This window comes from Leptonychotes weddellii, chromosome 16 (genome assembly GCF_054177405.1).
Source record: "Leptonychotes weddellii isolate Sample4059 chromosome 16, ASM5417740v2, whole genome shotgun sequence".
Classification (NCBI taxonomy): Eukaryota; Metazoa; Chordata; class Mammalia; order Carnivora; family Phocidae; genus Leptonychotes; species Leptonychotes weddellii.
In genome coordinates this window covers 44,763,806-44,779,821 of record NC_138384.1, presented here as the reverse complement: position 1 = coordinate 44,779,821, position 16,016 = coordinate 44,763,806, and the positions used below count along the sequence as shown (strand labels likewise).

Here is a 16,016-nt window from a genome sequence, read left to right as displayed (position 1 = left end):
TGGCATACCAGCCTCAGACCTGTCTCTCAGTGGAGGTGGCTCTCCAAAGCTACTTCACCATCCCTTGGGGGCTCTGAGAGGGCCCCTCTGAGTCTGGAGGTCCCTGGCCAGTGCATCTTCTTCTTTCCTGGGGGAAGGGGGCCCCAGAGAAGCTGGGCGAGAGTGAGTGACCAGGGGAGAGGTGTGGGCCTAGCCTGTAGCCCAGGCTGTGATGGGGTGAGGTCCTCAAGTATCCATGTGGGGCCCAGCTGGATTTGGAAGAGCACCAGCTTAGCAGTCCTATGCCTTGAGTTTCCATCCTCCCCTGCCCCTGATTTGAAGCTACTTGACCTGGCCATGCTCTTTTCCCCTCCAGACCTCAATTTACCCATCAGGGTGTCATAGCCCTGAGCACTGAGACTACGTGTGACCCCCAGGCTGGGACGTGGTGCTGGGAGAGCCTGGCTCACCCCTGGAGCAGTAAGTGGGTGTGTTTAGAAGCCTGTGTCGCCACCTCAGAATCCCTCCGAGGGGTGGTGGGCAACCCTTGCCCCCACCAGAGCACAACCAGGAACCACCACCTCCCTTGCCAATGTGAGGGACGTGAGGGAGGGAGGAGGTCCCACTGGCATACCGGACTGGACCCCCCCCCCTTATGCTTGCAGTCTCACTCTAGGAAGGAGGTCTCCGAGCCCCTGGGAGGCGCGGGAGGCAGACCCGGGGTGCTCACCACTGACCCAGCTGGTCACCTGCCCACGAGGGTGGGGAGAGATGCAGAGATGCCACCATCTGCCCTCCAGACTCCTACCCTGGCCTCAACCTGATCCTTTTGCCCCTGGATTCTAAACCCAGCTTAGGTTTCAGGGCTGCTGGTGGATGGAGAAGGCATAGGCAGGCGCCTCCAGCAGAGGAAGCCCAGCTGGCCCCGGCGGCAGGGCTCAGAGCTCTTGGTCCTTCGTTTCACAAATATTTACCTAGTGCTTTCTCTCCCTGATCCCTCCTCCCCTTAAGGCCTCAGTGAGAGAAAACCAGGTTTTTCAGGAAAAGAGATTGAGCCAGGCTGCTTTGCCCAGCCCCTGGGCAAGGAGGGCAGGCGTGAGAACACCCATTGGCAGACTCTGGTCTCCCTTGAGGACCGCAGCAGGAGGGACAGGTGGTTAGACTTGCGGGGCAATTTCCAGGCCATGGCCCTCCCATGACAGAGGGAGTTTGATGCTTGAGATGAATTCTTGACTCCCAGGTGGCCCTTGTTACTCCTGAAAGCCTGGGAGAAGGGAGGGAGAAGAGAGCATGAGTCTTTGCTTTGGATCCTGGTGGGTTTGTAATTATGCCTAAGTTGTTGCTAATTAGGGGGCTGCTAATTAGATGTATCATTAGGGGCCTTGCTAAGGGGGCTAATTGTGCAGTGGCCCTTTAAGAATCCCCCTCTCCCCGCCCACACACACACACACTCACACACACACTCCTCAGGGAAGTTCTGCCAACATTCTGCCTCCCTCCCCCAGAGGAGCCAGCTCCCTGCCCGTGAGTACGTGGGCGTGTTTTGGGGGCAGGCTGTGGGTTAGACTCAGAGAAGAACTTTCGGACAGAAATGCAAGTTACCAGGAGAACTGAGGCAAGACAGCGATCAGGGAGGTGCAGGCTCAGAGGGCCCCTCCTTCTTCTGTCAGTCCCCCCCTTTTTTTTATAGGCTACTGGGTTACCAAGGCAGTGCAAGAGTCGGGCAGGGGAACTGGGAGTTTGGGCCACTCTTGGAGAGAGAAATGGAGCCAGAGTTGGTGCTGGAAGCTTTGAACGAGTTTTTGACCTCTGAGCCTTGGCCCTCTCCATCAAGGAACGGGTTAGGGACTCCCCATAGTGGGGTGGCGTCGTTTTGAATGGAGAGCTCAGGAAGGTGATGTCTGAGCGGAACACTGGAGAAGAGAGGGTGAATCAGTGGGGATGAGTGTCCCAGAAAGGGGGAACAACAGGGGCAAAGGCCCTGAGGCAAGAACTTGTCTAGTATGTGAGGAACCTCGAGGTGGCTGGGGCCAAGCAAGCAAGGGGGAGGAGATGAAGCCAGAGAGGGAACGAGGGGGGCAGATCATGTGAGACCTTATGAGCCAGGGCGAGGGCTGTGGTACTCTGGCTGAGACTGAGTCGGGAGCCATGGAGGGTTCTGAGCAGAGGAAGGATGTGAACTGACTTGGGTTTTGGGGTTTTTTTTTTTTAAGATTTCATTTATTTATTTGAGAGAGGGAGAGCATGAGCTGGGGGGAAGGGCAGTGGGAGAGGGAGAAGCAGACTCCTCGCTGACCACAGAGCCTGACACGGGGCTCAATCCCAGGACCCCGAGATCGTGACCTGAGCTGAAGGCAGACACCCCACCAACTGAGCCACCCAGGCGCCCCTGGTTTGCATTTTTAAAGGGAACTGAGGCAAGACACAGAGATAGCCTCTCAAACCCAGAATCAGAGGCTGGAGAAGTATTGAAACCGTAGAGACCCCAGAACCCACAAATGAGACCAAAAGCCCAACACGGGGCCTCGTCATAGCTGCTGAAGACCCGGGCACCTCACAGAGACATAGTGGGTACTGGAGAGAGACACCTGCCGCCATTGCAGGGAAAGATGTGAGTGGGAGACCCTACAGCAGCCCCTCCCCAGCCCCGCTCAGACAGACATCCCAGACCCCAAGCAGGAGCCCTCTGAGGGTCAATTTGGAAACCATTAGACTTACCTAATGAATTGATGGCTTCCAGCCCCTCGCCTCACCCGCTAAATTATTCAGTCTGTGTTCTTTGGGGCCTGGCTTCATTCCTCCCTCGTCTGTGGGATTCGTCTGTGTGGCTGGGTGGGTCAGCAGCCTGTTCCCTTTCCAGGGCCCTATAACATTCCTCAGTGTGAGTGCTCCGTGCTGGGCTTCTCCATTTACTGCTGAGAGGCATCTGGGTTGTTTCAAGACGGGAGCTGTTAGACATTCTCGGATGTGTCTTTTGGCAGACACACGACCAATGGCTCCCAGGTGCACGTGTACCTGGGAGGGGGACGGCTGAGTCCTAGGACACGGGATGTTCATCTCTAGTTCCCCAAGGTGGTGAGAGCAACGTGTACTCTCCTCTGTCTTTATCTTTCTCTCTTAGTCTCTGTCTGGCCCTCTCTGTCTCTCTGCATCTCCCTCTGCCCCCATCCTCCTCCTATCAGCCCTCTGCTTGTCCCCCATGCTCTACCCCCAAGAAGCCTCGGCTCCTGTGCGAATGGGAAGGGTCCGTGCCCCTCACCCACACTTCTTCCTCCTCCCCCACAGGACCCGACACCCTCCATGGCTCCCCTCGCCTTAGTGGGGTTTGCACTCCTCCTGGGGACGCCCCCATGCTCAGGGGCAGCTACCCCAACCCCCTCCCTGCCGCCTCCCCCCGCCAATGACAGTGATACCAGCTCAGGGGGCTGCCAGGGCTCAAACCGCTGTCAGCCGGGGGTCCTGCTGCCCGTTTGGGAGCCCGATGACCCGTCGCTGGGTGACAAGGCGGCGCGAGCTGTGGTCTACTTCGTGGCCATGGTTTACATGTTCCTGGGCGTGTCCATCATTGCCGACCGCTTCATGGCATCCATCGAGGTCATCACGTCAAAGGAGAAGGAGATCACCATCACCAAGGCCAACGGTGAGACCAGCGTGGGCACCGTCCGCATCTGGAACGAGACGGTGTCCAACCTCACACTCATGGCCCTGGGCTCCTCAGCCCCTGAGATCCTGCTGTCTGTCATCGAGGTCTGCGGTCACAACTTCCAGGCGGGCGAGCTGGGCCCGGGCACCATCGTGGGCAGTGCTGCCTTCAACATGTTTGTGGTCATTGCTGTGTGCATCTATGTCATCCCAGCCGGTGAGAGCCGCAAGATCAAGCACTTGAGAGTCTTCTTTGTCACTGCGTCTTGGAGTATCTTCGCCTACGTCTGGCTTTATCTCATCCTTGCCGTCTTTTCCCCGGGTGTGGTCCAGGTGAGCAAGGACCCGTGGACACCTCCTTGGTGCATGTATGTCTGCAAAATCCAGAGGGGTGACTCCCTGGGCTTGGAGACTCGATTCATGTATTTGCAGAAATGCATGCTTACATCTGGGAGGGCTGCCAGGTATGGTTGTGCAGGTCACACACTGCACAAGGGCATTGGGCTGGAGAAGGCAATTTGGGGCTGGAGTCCATTTGAGTGTGCCCAAGCCATGTCTGGATGGCTCTGCAGGTCCTGGAAAGGGCTCATCCGCCCAGAGGGGGGTGACATTTTGCAATATATCCATCCAGAACGGGCCCCTTTTAGCTCTCACAATGGTGCCGTATGTATTAACAGAGTCCTTGTGATCTGTGTAATGCATACCACATGCAGTTCATGGTCTAGCCAGGTATTTGCCAGGTATGTTCACATGTTTTCTTCCACTCCCTGTCTTGCATAATTTATTCCCACCTTTATAATAAGACCGCCTTCATTTGCATAATTCATGCCACAGTTGCATAATCCAACCTTGTGTTTTCTGACAGTGCTAATCAACTTGGGTAACTTGGCACAGTTTGCATAATGTATCCATGGGCCTGCATAGACGCAGGCCCACATCTGGTAAACTCTGTATTTGCCAGATATGCAATTGTGATTTGCATAATTCATTATTCATAATTGATTTCTGATGGTAGGATAACTTATCACTGTACTGTAATTTATATGCAATCCAATCCAATGTAGCTATAAGCCCAAGTCCACTGCAAAGGCCACTTTGCATAATTTATTCCAACAGTGAGACAAAATTTAGCCCCACTGCTCCATAATTTACACCCACGTTCCCATAATCATTTGCCTCTCATTTGTCCAGTGTCTTAACCACATTCTGCTTAGTCTTCCTTTAAAACATATGCCTAATTCATTTCCCACAACCCCATGACTGCCATCTACATTTGCATAATTTATTTATGGGCCTGGCCTAATTCGTTCACACACATGCATAATTTATTTGAGGCTACCCAGAATTCCTTCACACATGTGTATAATCTCTCCGTGCGATTCTGTCAGGTTCTGCCAATTTTAGTCTCTTTCCAGGAAGGAGCTGAAGTTAGAAGTATAAAAATTCTTTGCAGGTGATATAAAAGCAGATGGGAGGGACCAGAAACCGCAGGTGAGCTAAGGGAGAGATGGTAGCGCCAGGAGACAGGGATGAGAGAGGGAGAGAGATCTTTACCGCAACTGACTAACGGCTATAATGCCGAGTCTCCTGGCTGCCATGGTGAAAAATACAGAAGAAACCGTCACACGGTTCTCACGCGCTATTAAAAAGGATGGTACACTGACTTAGGTTTTCAAAGTGCTCTTTGATGAGGATTTATAGCAAAACTATGAAGAGAATTTTAGACACCATGAGTGACAGGTGGGTAAGGATGGGGGTGGAGGAGAGAGATTCCCCCTGAGAAGGAGTCAGGCTCAGACTCAGAAAACAGGGTAGAAAATGTCACAGTTCTGGGTGGAGAAGTCACCATGGGGTATCCATTCGGGAGTAATGTGGAAGCCAGAATTATGAGACACTTTCATGAAGTAAGGGAGGGAACTGGCATGAGACCAAGATGGCGCCACTTCCTCCTCAACACAGCGAACTGGAGCAGTGAGATGGGTCTGGCTCTGGATTTTCTCCCGGAGGTGCTGTGTGACCTCAGACAAAGCCCGGACCCTCTCTGGGCCTCAGTTTTCATATCTGAACCATGGAAGGGGTTAGACTGGGCCCTTGGTTCTTGACCCTTCATACCCATGCTCCCTTTTTCTAGCAAATGCTTTGTTACATCCCTTTACTCTGATGTGAAATTCTTAGATGATAGGAGAGAGGCCTTCTACCCCAGTAGTCTGGTGCGTGGATCCTGGACCCAGGCACGCTGGGTTCAGACCCCACTTCTGCTGCTTCCTAGCTCTTCTTTGGACAAGTTCCTCACCTTGTCGGTGCCTCAGTTTCCTCACCTGTCACCTGGGCATCGTCATAGCACTGACTCCAGAGGGCAGTGTGAGGATCAAATAAATAACACATGGAAGGGCTCAGAACAGCAAGCCTGGAACAGAGTAAATGTGAGCGATTCCTCCCATTAATGAACTTGCCTGTGCTGTTGGCTTTCCGAAAGTCCGTATAGTGGCTGAACTGTGATATAAAAGAAAGTAATCTCTGATAGAACAATGTGCATTTCCACATGTAAATGCTTCAGCATGGCTATATTAAAAGTCATGGTGTGGGAACCAGATACCAGCACCATCTTTTACTGAACAAGTTTGGGTTTAAGAGAAAGAAAAAGATCAGGAAACATTCCATGCAAGGAGTTGAGCAGAGGAGTGGGTAGCTACAAGATTAAAAATAAGCGTATTCAGCATATATTAAAGCATCAGGAAAATACTTCATATACATGTAACAGAGCTGAGTTCCAGACTGCAATTATTAGAAAAGCAGGTGTTTCGCCACCGCGAGTGTCCAGAGGGAGGTTCTGAGCTCAGGCAGGACATGGGACAATTCTGTATTGTGTGGGACTGCCCCATGAGTCGCTGGACCAGATCTCCCACCCCAATCATGGTGGCAGCCCATAAAGGACCCTAATTTGGAGACACCCCCCCCTTGGGGGTGTTCCTGTCCACTGAAGCTGTCTTACTTCCCTCCCAGGGTGGGCAAGTCCATCCATATGCCCATTCGCAGTGGGTGCCCTGGAAGGAAGATGTGAGTCTCCTAGAATCGCCTTTTATTTACCTGCGGGAGAAAACCAAATCTTAGGGGTTCGAGGCTGTCTTCTGATTACAGGAGAATCCCCTGCAATATACACAGTGGCCAGCGCAATGAACACAAGGCCAGAGTTCATTTTACAGCTCGTGTAGAAAATTCGGCTTCTTTTGACAGACCTGCCTGGTGGCTTTGTGAGGCTCTGTTTCCAAGTCCTGCCCTTCTCTCTGAGCCGTCAGTAAACACAGCGACAAGGGGTTGTGGGGATTGGATCTGAAAAGATATTGTCCCTTCCGGGCCCATTTTAAAGACACCTCTGGGGGCCATCTGATGGTAAATAATCTTTAATCGTTTCTTCCTTATCTTTAATAAGAAAGGTAACTGCTTGCAGACCGAGTCCTGGGCCTCAATGAGCGCTAATGTTAATTTCACATTTTGAGTATTTTCCATGTGTCAGGAACTGACAGTGCTAAGTGTTAGGGGTACATAAGCTCATTCAGTCTTGGGGACACCCCCATTTTACAGGCAAGAGGCTGAGCCAGACCTCCCTCTTCTAGAACCAGGATCTGAACTCAGCCTTGCCTTGTCTCTCTGGGGAGGTAGCATGTAAACAGGGAACTTGCTGCGAGAGGCTGTGACAGGAGCCAAAGTTGTGCCTCTTTTAGAGTCAAAGTCTTCCCTAAGGGCCAAACAGATTCTAAGGAAGGAGAGTCTGGCAAAGGCTGCAGTCACTGGTCAGGGGGAGGGAGGTGGGGGAGGGGAGGGCGGAGGGAGTGGGGGTGGGGAATCAGGGAGCTTTAGGAAGAGGTTGAGCAGAGAGCGGGCCCTGGGTGATGGGTGGGGTTTGGACAAGTCGCCGCGTCCCAGGTGAGGAGGGGTGGAGGGGAAAAGGAGCAGGGAGAAAAAGATGGAGGGAGAGAGAGGCAGGAAGGGACACAGGCTCTGCCCCTTGAGGGGGGCTGAGACCACGGGGTGGGGACCTGTCTGTCCCCTAGTGGCGGCTGAGGGTGTTTGGGTTCCTGGCACTGGGTTAGGTGGGCATGGTTCTCAGCGTGATGAAAGGTGGATGGATGGATGCATGCATGCATCAGGCGACCGGGAAAGAGGCGGAGGGAGAGAAACTGCGAAGAATCTCACAAGGGAGCGAGATGGGTATCTACAAAAGATATACAAGGAGAACAAGGAGACAGAGGTAACAAGACAGGAAGAAAGATTCAAAAACCGACCGACACCAAATGGGACGGAGGCAGGGAGAGAGACAACGACCTAGACAGAGAGATGGGGAGAGGCAGAGACAAGCCGACACCAGAGGGAAGTAGAGAGGGGACGAGGCGGGGCAGGGACCGAGAGGCGGGGAGATGGGGGACGGGGGGCGGAGGAGGCGCCCGGCCACCGCGGGACCCCAGCGCCGGGCGGGAGAGACGCGGGGGCGGTCGGACGGCGGGGCGGCGAGCGCGCCCCCTGGCGGCGCGGCGGTCCTGACCCGCGCGGCCGCCCGCAGGTGTGGGAGGCGCTGCTGACCCTCGTCTTCTTCCCGGTGTGCGTGGTGTTCGCCTGGATGGCCGACAAGCGGCTGCTCTTCTACAAGTACGTGTACAAGCGCTACCGCACCGACCCGCGCAGCGGCATCATCATCGGCGCCGAGGGCGACCCCCCCAAGAGCATCGAGCTGGACGGCACGTTCGTGGGCTCCGAGGTGCCGGGCGAGGTGGGCGGCCTGGGCCCGAGCCCCGCCGAGGCCCGCGAGCTGGACGCCAGCCGCCGCGAGGTCATCCAGATCCTCAAGGACCTCAAGCAGAAGCACCCGGACAAGGACCTGGAGCAGCTGGTGGGCATCGCCAACTACTACGCGCTGCTGCACCAGCAGAAGAGCCGCGCCTTCTACCGCATCCAGGCCACGCGGCTGATGACGGGCGCGGGCAACGTGCTGCGGCGACACGCGGTGGACGCGTCGCGCAGGGCCTCCCCCGCCGAGGGCCCCGGCGAGGACGAGGACGACGGCGCCAGCCGCATCTTCTTCGAGCCCAGCCTCTACCACTGCCTGGAGAACTGTGGCTCGGTGCTGCTGTCGGTCACCTGCCAGGGCGGGGAGGGCAACAGCACCTTCTACGTGGACTACCGCACCGAGGACGGCTCCGCCAAGGCCGGCTCCGACTATGAGTACAGGTGGGTTGGCCGTTCGCAGGGCGGAGGCGCCGCGGTCCCGCAGCCTCCGCAGCCTCCGCAGCCTCCACGCTCAGGGGGCTGCCTCCAGCGGCCATCCGTCCTTACCTTGCCGTGCGCGGACCTGCGGCATTCCTTCATTGTTCACTCACTCATTCACCGTCCAGAGCCGCCTTTGTACCGCACACTCTTCTAGCATTTGCCAGATAGCACGGCTGTCCCGTCTCCCATGTGTATGATCTACCTGTGGGTTTTAGTGCTTGACACCACCCTGTGTTAATTATTACAGCTGCATTATGTGTATGTAGCTTTACCTGCTAGGACAAGTACCCTCCCCCCCCCCCCCACACCATTACTAAAGTAAAAGTGTTTGTTGAGCACCTACTGTATACCTGGGAGTATATCATGGTGAACAAGACAGCTAAGGTCCCTACCCTCAAGTTGCAATAAGGTTATGAACTATTAAATAGATAAAAATATCAGGTGATGGTAAGTGCTATGTGAGAAAATTAAATGGGATAAGAGGGGAGAGGCAGTACCCAAATTATCCCCAGGTCTTCGGTGGCACCATAAAGAAGCCCCCCCCACCTTTGCACCCTCCTGTGTCTCCCTGCCCCCTGTCTCTCTCCTTCCCCCTTTTTTTTTTTAAGATTATTTATTTATTTATTTATTTATTTATTTTTTAAGATTTTATTTATTCATCCATTTGAGAGAGAGAGAGAGAGAAACAGCATGAGAGGGGAGAGGGTCAGAGGGAGAAGCAGGCTCCCCGCCGAGCCAGGAGCCCGATGTGGGACTCGATCCCAGGACGCCAGGACCATGACCTGAGCCGAAGGCAGTCGCCTAACCAACTGAGCCACCCAGGCGCCCTCTCCTTCCCCCTTTTTGAGCAGACCTGTGATCTTCCCTCCTTCAGCAATTCCTACTGAGCACCTACTATGTGTTGGGTACTATCTTTAGAACACAGAACAGTAGGGGCGCCTGGGTGGCTCAGTGGGTTAAGCCTGGGACTCCTGATTTTGGCTCAGGTCATGATTTCAGGGTCGTGAGATCGAGCCCCATCCGGCTGGGCACTGGATGTGGAGCCTGCTTAAGATTCTCCCTCTCCCTCTCCTTCTGCTCCCCTAAAAAAAAGGAACACAGAACAGTAAACAAGATAACTTTATCCTCGTGTGACCCACAAAATTCTTTATCTGCTTGTAGTTCTTCTGTCCATACCACACTCTTTCAAGAATGATAGCTTTACAGTGTAGTTTGTTGACCAATGTGCAGTCTGTCATAGTTCCCTATAATAATACCAACATTTCTCACTGGTTTGCTATGTGCCAGAAACAGATCTGGGCCATGAAGACAGGCAGTGAACGAAATACATCAAGTCTCTGCCCAAATGCAGCTGACATTCTCATGGGAAAGATGGGCCACTGGGGAGTAGACACTGAAGACAGAAAAATGTCAGCTGTGAAGAAATTAAAGCAGAGGATGGGAGAGAGTGTTGGTGACTGAGCTTCTCTCGGGTTCCACCTGCCAAGCAGTCTGCCATGCCTCCCTTTCATCCTCCCTCCGGAGGAAAGCTGGGGCGGACCCGGTCGCAGATCTTTGGTTCTGCTCCTGCAGCAGCCAGTCCCTTGTCCCTTTAACTCTTCTCTTTCTGGGTCTGAGTTGCTGGGTTTCACAGATCTTCAGCTCCACCACTGTGCCCTAGCAAAGACCATCAATAGCCCAGCCTCCCCTGCCTCTGTCGATCACATCTTCCTATCTTTCTACTGCTTTGGGCATTTGTAGGTCATTCCCTCCATCTCGGGTCCATCCAAGATCCTTTGATCTGCCCATCTCCATTCATTTCTCCTACCCTCCCACCCACGCCCTCCCTGCACTCTGCTTCTCCTGAGTGGGGCTCAGGATCTTTGTTCTGTCATCCTGTAGTGTGGGACCTCTTTGGTCATCCATGACCAACCCCCTCCCTCCTCTCCCTACCATCCCACATCTCCCAGCCTCCTTCGACTGAAGAAAAGGCATTCACCATACTGGGGCCTGTTGTCACTCAACCTCTTCACCCTTCCTCTCCTACCCACACCCCTAGTCTGCAACTTCCCCCACCAAAGGTTTTGCAAAAGGAAGTGAGGACGGGTGTCACCTGCTGGGATCAGAGGCGCCTTTCTCACCTGCAAATGACCTCAGTACTGAGATGTCTGAAGTGCAGGAGTATATGCTGCTCGGTGATGGAACCAAAGAGCTAGGGAAAGTTGACACCTTCCTCCTGTCCCTGCTCTCCTATCCCAGGTGACAGTCACAGGCCTGGCATCACTTATCAATGCAGCTTAGGTCCAGGACTGGGAGGGAGGACACCTGGGTTCCAGTCCAAGTTTAGCCCCGGACCCTGCAAGTTCTTAAGCAAGTTCCTGCTTCAGTGTGGGCAATCAGGGATGTCACGTACAGTTATTGAGGTTGTGCACTGCATGAGAGCACCACATCTAAGAAAGCTCTATTCACATAGTAGACGTTGTAGATTTGTATGTCTATTATGACAGTGTCCTGATTCATGGAAATAGTGTCTTGAAGAAGGGAAGCCATTTTCTGATTTGCCCACAGGTATCATATGGATTAGGGTGATCCATGGGCCTCAGTTTCCCCAAATTAAATATGACCTCCAAAGCACTGAGAGAGCACAGCTGTTCCAAGATTCTGAGTTTTAACCTCTGGAATCCTAACATGCTAAGGGTCTAAAGTTTTAAGATTCCAGGATTCCTACATTTGGGTATTCTAATCCGCAGCCCAACCAGTCTCCGATTTGCTGGTTCTAAGATTTTCATCTTCTCAGAGTTTGTGCATCCAGTGCTGAAACACAAGTCCGTCTTCTATATTTCTATCATACCTGGTTTCTAAAATCCCCACGTTCTTTTTCTTCCCAACGTTTTATTTTGAAAAAATTCACGCCCACAGAAGGGCGGCAGAAATGGTTTGGTGAACCCTCATGTAACCTTTGCCCAGAGTTACCGATTGTTCATTTTCTGTCCTGTTTGCATTCACTCACTCTCCCTAATATATACTAGTATTAATCATTGTGGCGCAAGATGGGAGCGAGTTGCGGACAGCATGACCACTCACCCATAAATACTTGAGTGTGCATCTGCTAAGATTTATGACACCCCCCTCCCTACGGTCACAATCCAATCCAACTGCCACACTCAGGAAATGTAATACTGAATCAATATTATAACCCAGTCTGCCGTCCCTGTTTGCATTTTCCCCCGGTCATCCCTGTAACATCCTTGTGACTGTGTTTTCACCCCCCCCCCTTTTCCAACCCAGTCCAGACCCAAATGTTGCATATGGTTGTGATGTCTCTTTAGAGTTCTTTGGTCTGGATCAATCCCTCCACTTCTCTATGGCTTTTGTGACCCTGACACTTTTGAAGATAGGGCAGTTAGTAGAACAGTCCTCAATTTGGGTTTATCAGATGTGTCCTCATGATTAGATTCAGGTGATGCACTTTTGGCCAGAACTCGTGCAAGTGATGCAGTCCTCCTCGGTGCATATTATACCAGGAGGCCAATGACACCTGCCTTTTCTACTACTAGTGATGCCCGCTTTAACCATTTGGTAAAGATGGTGCTAAAATCCCCACTTAAGCTTACATTTCTAACATCCCATGACTTTAGGATTCTAAGATTCTAATCTTTTTTTTAAAAGATTTTATTCATTTATTTGAGAAAGAGAGAGAGCGGTGGGAGGAGCAGAGGGAGGGGGACAAGCAGACTCTGCGCTGAGCGAGGACCCCGACGTGGGGCTCGATCTCACGGCCCTGAGATCGTGACCTGAGCTGAAACCAAGAGTCAGACGCTTAACCCACTGAGCCACACAGGCATCCCTAAGATTCTAATCTTAATATACAAATATCACTAGCTAAATTTTGTTGAGTGCTTCCCTTGCCTTATAACTCGATCCTTATAACGAGGTAGACATTGTTATTAGCTCCACTTTACAGATGAGGAACCTGAGGTTCAGAGGGCTGCAAATCCTACCACCCGAGATCAGAAAGCCAGCACATCGGCCCGACCCGGCTCGGAGCAGGTGGGCTCCCTGGGCTGGGTGCCTCAGCCACCATGGACAGCGTCTCCTGAACAGAAGGCTGCAGCCACAGGGAGCCCCTTACCTGTCCACTCCAGGCTTGTCATCTGGTTCTACCTCTTTGCCAGAACCTCGGGGTCCCTCTGCCTCCCCCCACCCCCCAGAGCTGGACTTCTTTCAGAGAAGTGAAGCCCAGGACCTCTTTCTTATGAAAGTGATCACAGTAATGATAGAGAACACTCATGGATCATATAGCACCTTTCAGAAATGGTGCCAGCGGTGCATGCTGGGATGGGTTGGGAGGGGCAATTATAGATTTTCAAGGTGCATTTACATCCCAGAGTCATTCTGATGCCTACAGGCCTGCCAGGAACCCACTAATTCCCTGTCCCCTCAAAGTTTCTCTCTGATTACTCTGATGTCATCATCTCATTTCTTCCCCTGCCCCATTATAGAGCATCTCACATATGTTCAGAGACTTACACAACTGATGCTCATTTAGACCTAAGCCAGCTTATATCCTTCCCCTCCTCAGAGGCCTCCCATGCTTCCCACCCCACTTGGAGTAAGCACCAATGTCCCTTCTGGGGTCCCTGACTTCTGCCCTGTTCCCTCTGTGATGTCATCTCCCTCATCGCCCTCCCCCCCTCCTTGCTCCCTCCACTGGAGCCACTCTAGCCTCCTCAAATACTCCAAGCTGGTCCTGCCTCAGGACATTTGCACTGGCTGTTCCCTTTGCCAGGGATACTTTTCCTCAGATATTCTCTACATGGTTCCCTCCCTCACCTCCCTCAAGTCTCTGCTCAAATATCACCTCAGGAAAAATTTCCCTGACGTCCTAACACAACACCTTCTCACTCCCTAACTGCCTTCCTCTGTTTTCCTCTATTTTTTCTTTAAAGATTTTATTTATTTGACAGAGAGGGAACACAAGCAGGGAGAGTGGGAGAGGGAGAAGCAGACTTCCCGCCGAGCAGGGAGCCCGACGCGGGGCTTAATCCCAGAACACGGGGCTCGATCCCAGAACCCTGGATCACAACCCAAGCGGAAGGCAGATGCTTAACGACTGAGCCACCCAGGCACCCCTTCTCTATTTTCCTCCATAGCACCATCACCACCTGACATTTTATTATATGTTTGCTGTTTATCCATCTCTTGCACTAGAACAGAAGCTCCACCAGGGTAGGGATTTTTCTCTGATCTGTTGGTTGTTTTTTTTTTTTTAAGATTTTATTTATTTATTTGAGAGACAGAGCATGAGCAGAGGGGGAGGAGCCGAGGAAGAGGGAGAAGCAGACTCCCCGATAAGCAGGGAGCCCGATGCGGGACTCGATCCCAGGACCCTGAAATCACGACCTGAGCCAAAGGCAGACGCTTAACGACTGAGCCACCCAAGTGCCCCTCTGATCTGGTTTTGCTGCCATTTCCCCAACACTAAGAACAGTGCCTGGCACACAGCAGGTGCTCAGTAAATATTTGTTGAATGAATGAACAGTAATTATTAACTGTGTAATTGTCACCACGATATGGCTCTCCCACAGGGCTGTGAGTGCGGTGAGCCCTGTGAAGACAAGGCCTCTTCACTGCTCTTTTCCCAGCACCACCCAGAACAGGGCACAGAGAATGTGCTCAGGGAGGATTTGTTGAATGAATGAATGAATGACACCAAGTTAAGGAGTGTGGATGTTCTCTTGTGGGTACCCAGGAAGACTCAAGGGTTTTCATCAGAAGTGTGAAAAGGTCAGCTCTGGGCCCCACATCCCTGCTACTCCCACGTGTGGTCCCTGTACCCTATGGGAGAATCCACATCCTGTGGGAGCAACTTAGAAATGCAGTCTTGAAACCCGGAGCCACTGAACCAGAATCTGCATTTTAGCAAGATCTCCCAGGTGATTCGTGTGCACATTAAGGTTTGAGAAGTGTGGTTGTGGAACACTGCAGGCTGTCTCCACCCTGGGATTTTGCATGCGCTGTTCCCTCTGCCTGGAGCACTCCTGTCCACTAGAAACTCCCCCAGGAAGCCGGCGCTGATCTCATCTTCATCATTATCTATTTAATGCTGGCGCTCCTAATCCTCATGGGCTCCACGAAGGAGGGACTACCTCGGTCTTGTTCCCCTTTTGCATCCCCTACCCTCCCCCCTAGGAAGCCCACCCTAATCCATCCTCAGTATTATTTGTTTAATGCCTGCCCACCCTCATACTTGGGAGTTTTCGGTGGCGCCTTTCCCTCCTCCAGGAAGCCTGCCCTGACTCCCCTCCTTCCCAGAGCCGCTGACCCACCTTCACCGCTTTCTTCCCCACCCCCCCAACCCTCCCGCCACAGCGAGGGCACGCTGGTGTTCAAGCCGGGCGAGACACAGAAGGAGCTGCGCATCGGCATCATAGACGACGACATCTTTGAGGAGGATGAACACTTCTTCGTGCGGCTGCTGAACCTGCGCGTGGGCGACGCGCAGGGCATGTTCGAGCCCGACGGCGGCGGGCGGCCCAAGGGACGGCTGGTGGCGCCACTGCTGGCCACCGTCACCATCCTGGACGACGACCACGCGGGCATATTCTCCTTCCAGGACCGCCTGCTGCACGTGAGCGAGTGCATGGGCACCGTGGACGTGCGCGTCGTGCGCAGCTCGGGCGCGCGGGGCACCGTGCGCCTCCCGTACCGCACGGTGGACGGCACGGCGCGTGGCGGCGGCGTGCACTACGAGGACGCGTGCGGCGAGCTGGAGTTCGGCGACGACGAGACCATGTGAGCACGCCGGAGCGGGGAGGGGGAATGGGGCTCGGCGGGCATGTGGGGCGGGGCCGGAGACGTGGGCGCGGCCGACCGGTGGGCGGGCCGCGAGAGGGGGCGGGGTCGCGGGGCCAGAGCCGGCCCTGGGCAGTGGGGGGCGTGTCGGGTAGTGGGCGGGACCTGATTGGGGAGGGCTGGGGAAGCGGGGCACGGCCCAGAGAGGGGGCGGGCCAGGGACGAGGAGGGAGGAGACAGGAGTGACGGGGCGGGGCCAAGAGGAAGGGACTGGACGTGGGAAGGGCGTGGGAGAAAGAGGCTGGTTTGAGGAGAACAGGGTGGACCCGAGAAAGAAGGGCCAGGTGAGGAGAGAGAGG

The 16,016-nt window shown here is 53.6% G+C and overlaps 1 protein-coding gene across 1 annotated transcript in view; it reads left to right on the top strand.

Moving 5' to 3' along the window:
- Positions 1-16,016, top strand: part of SLC8A2 (solute carrier family 8 member A2) — a 31,479-nt gene that overhangs the window by 3,570 nt on the left and 11,893 nt on the right. The window contains exons 2-4 of the mRNA XM_031034656.2: positions 3,265-3,954; positions 8,180-8,844; positions 15,235-15,657. Of these exons, the coding sequence (XP_030890516.2) occupies positions 3,265-3,954; positions 8,180-8,844; positions 15,235-15,657 (1,778 nt within the window). The remainder of the gene's footprint in view (positions 1-3,264; positions 3,955-8,179; positions 8,845-15,234; positions 15,658-16,016) is intronic.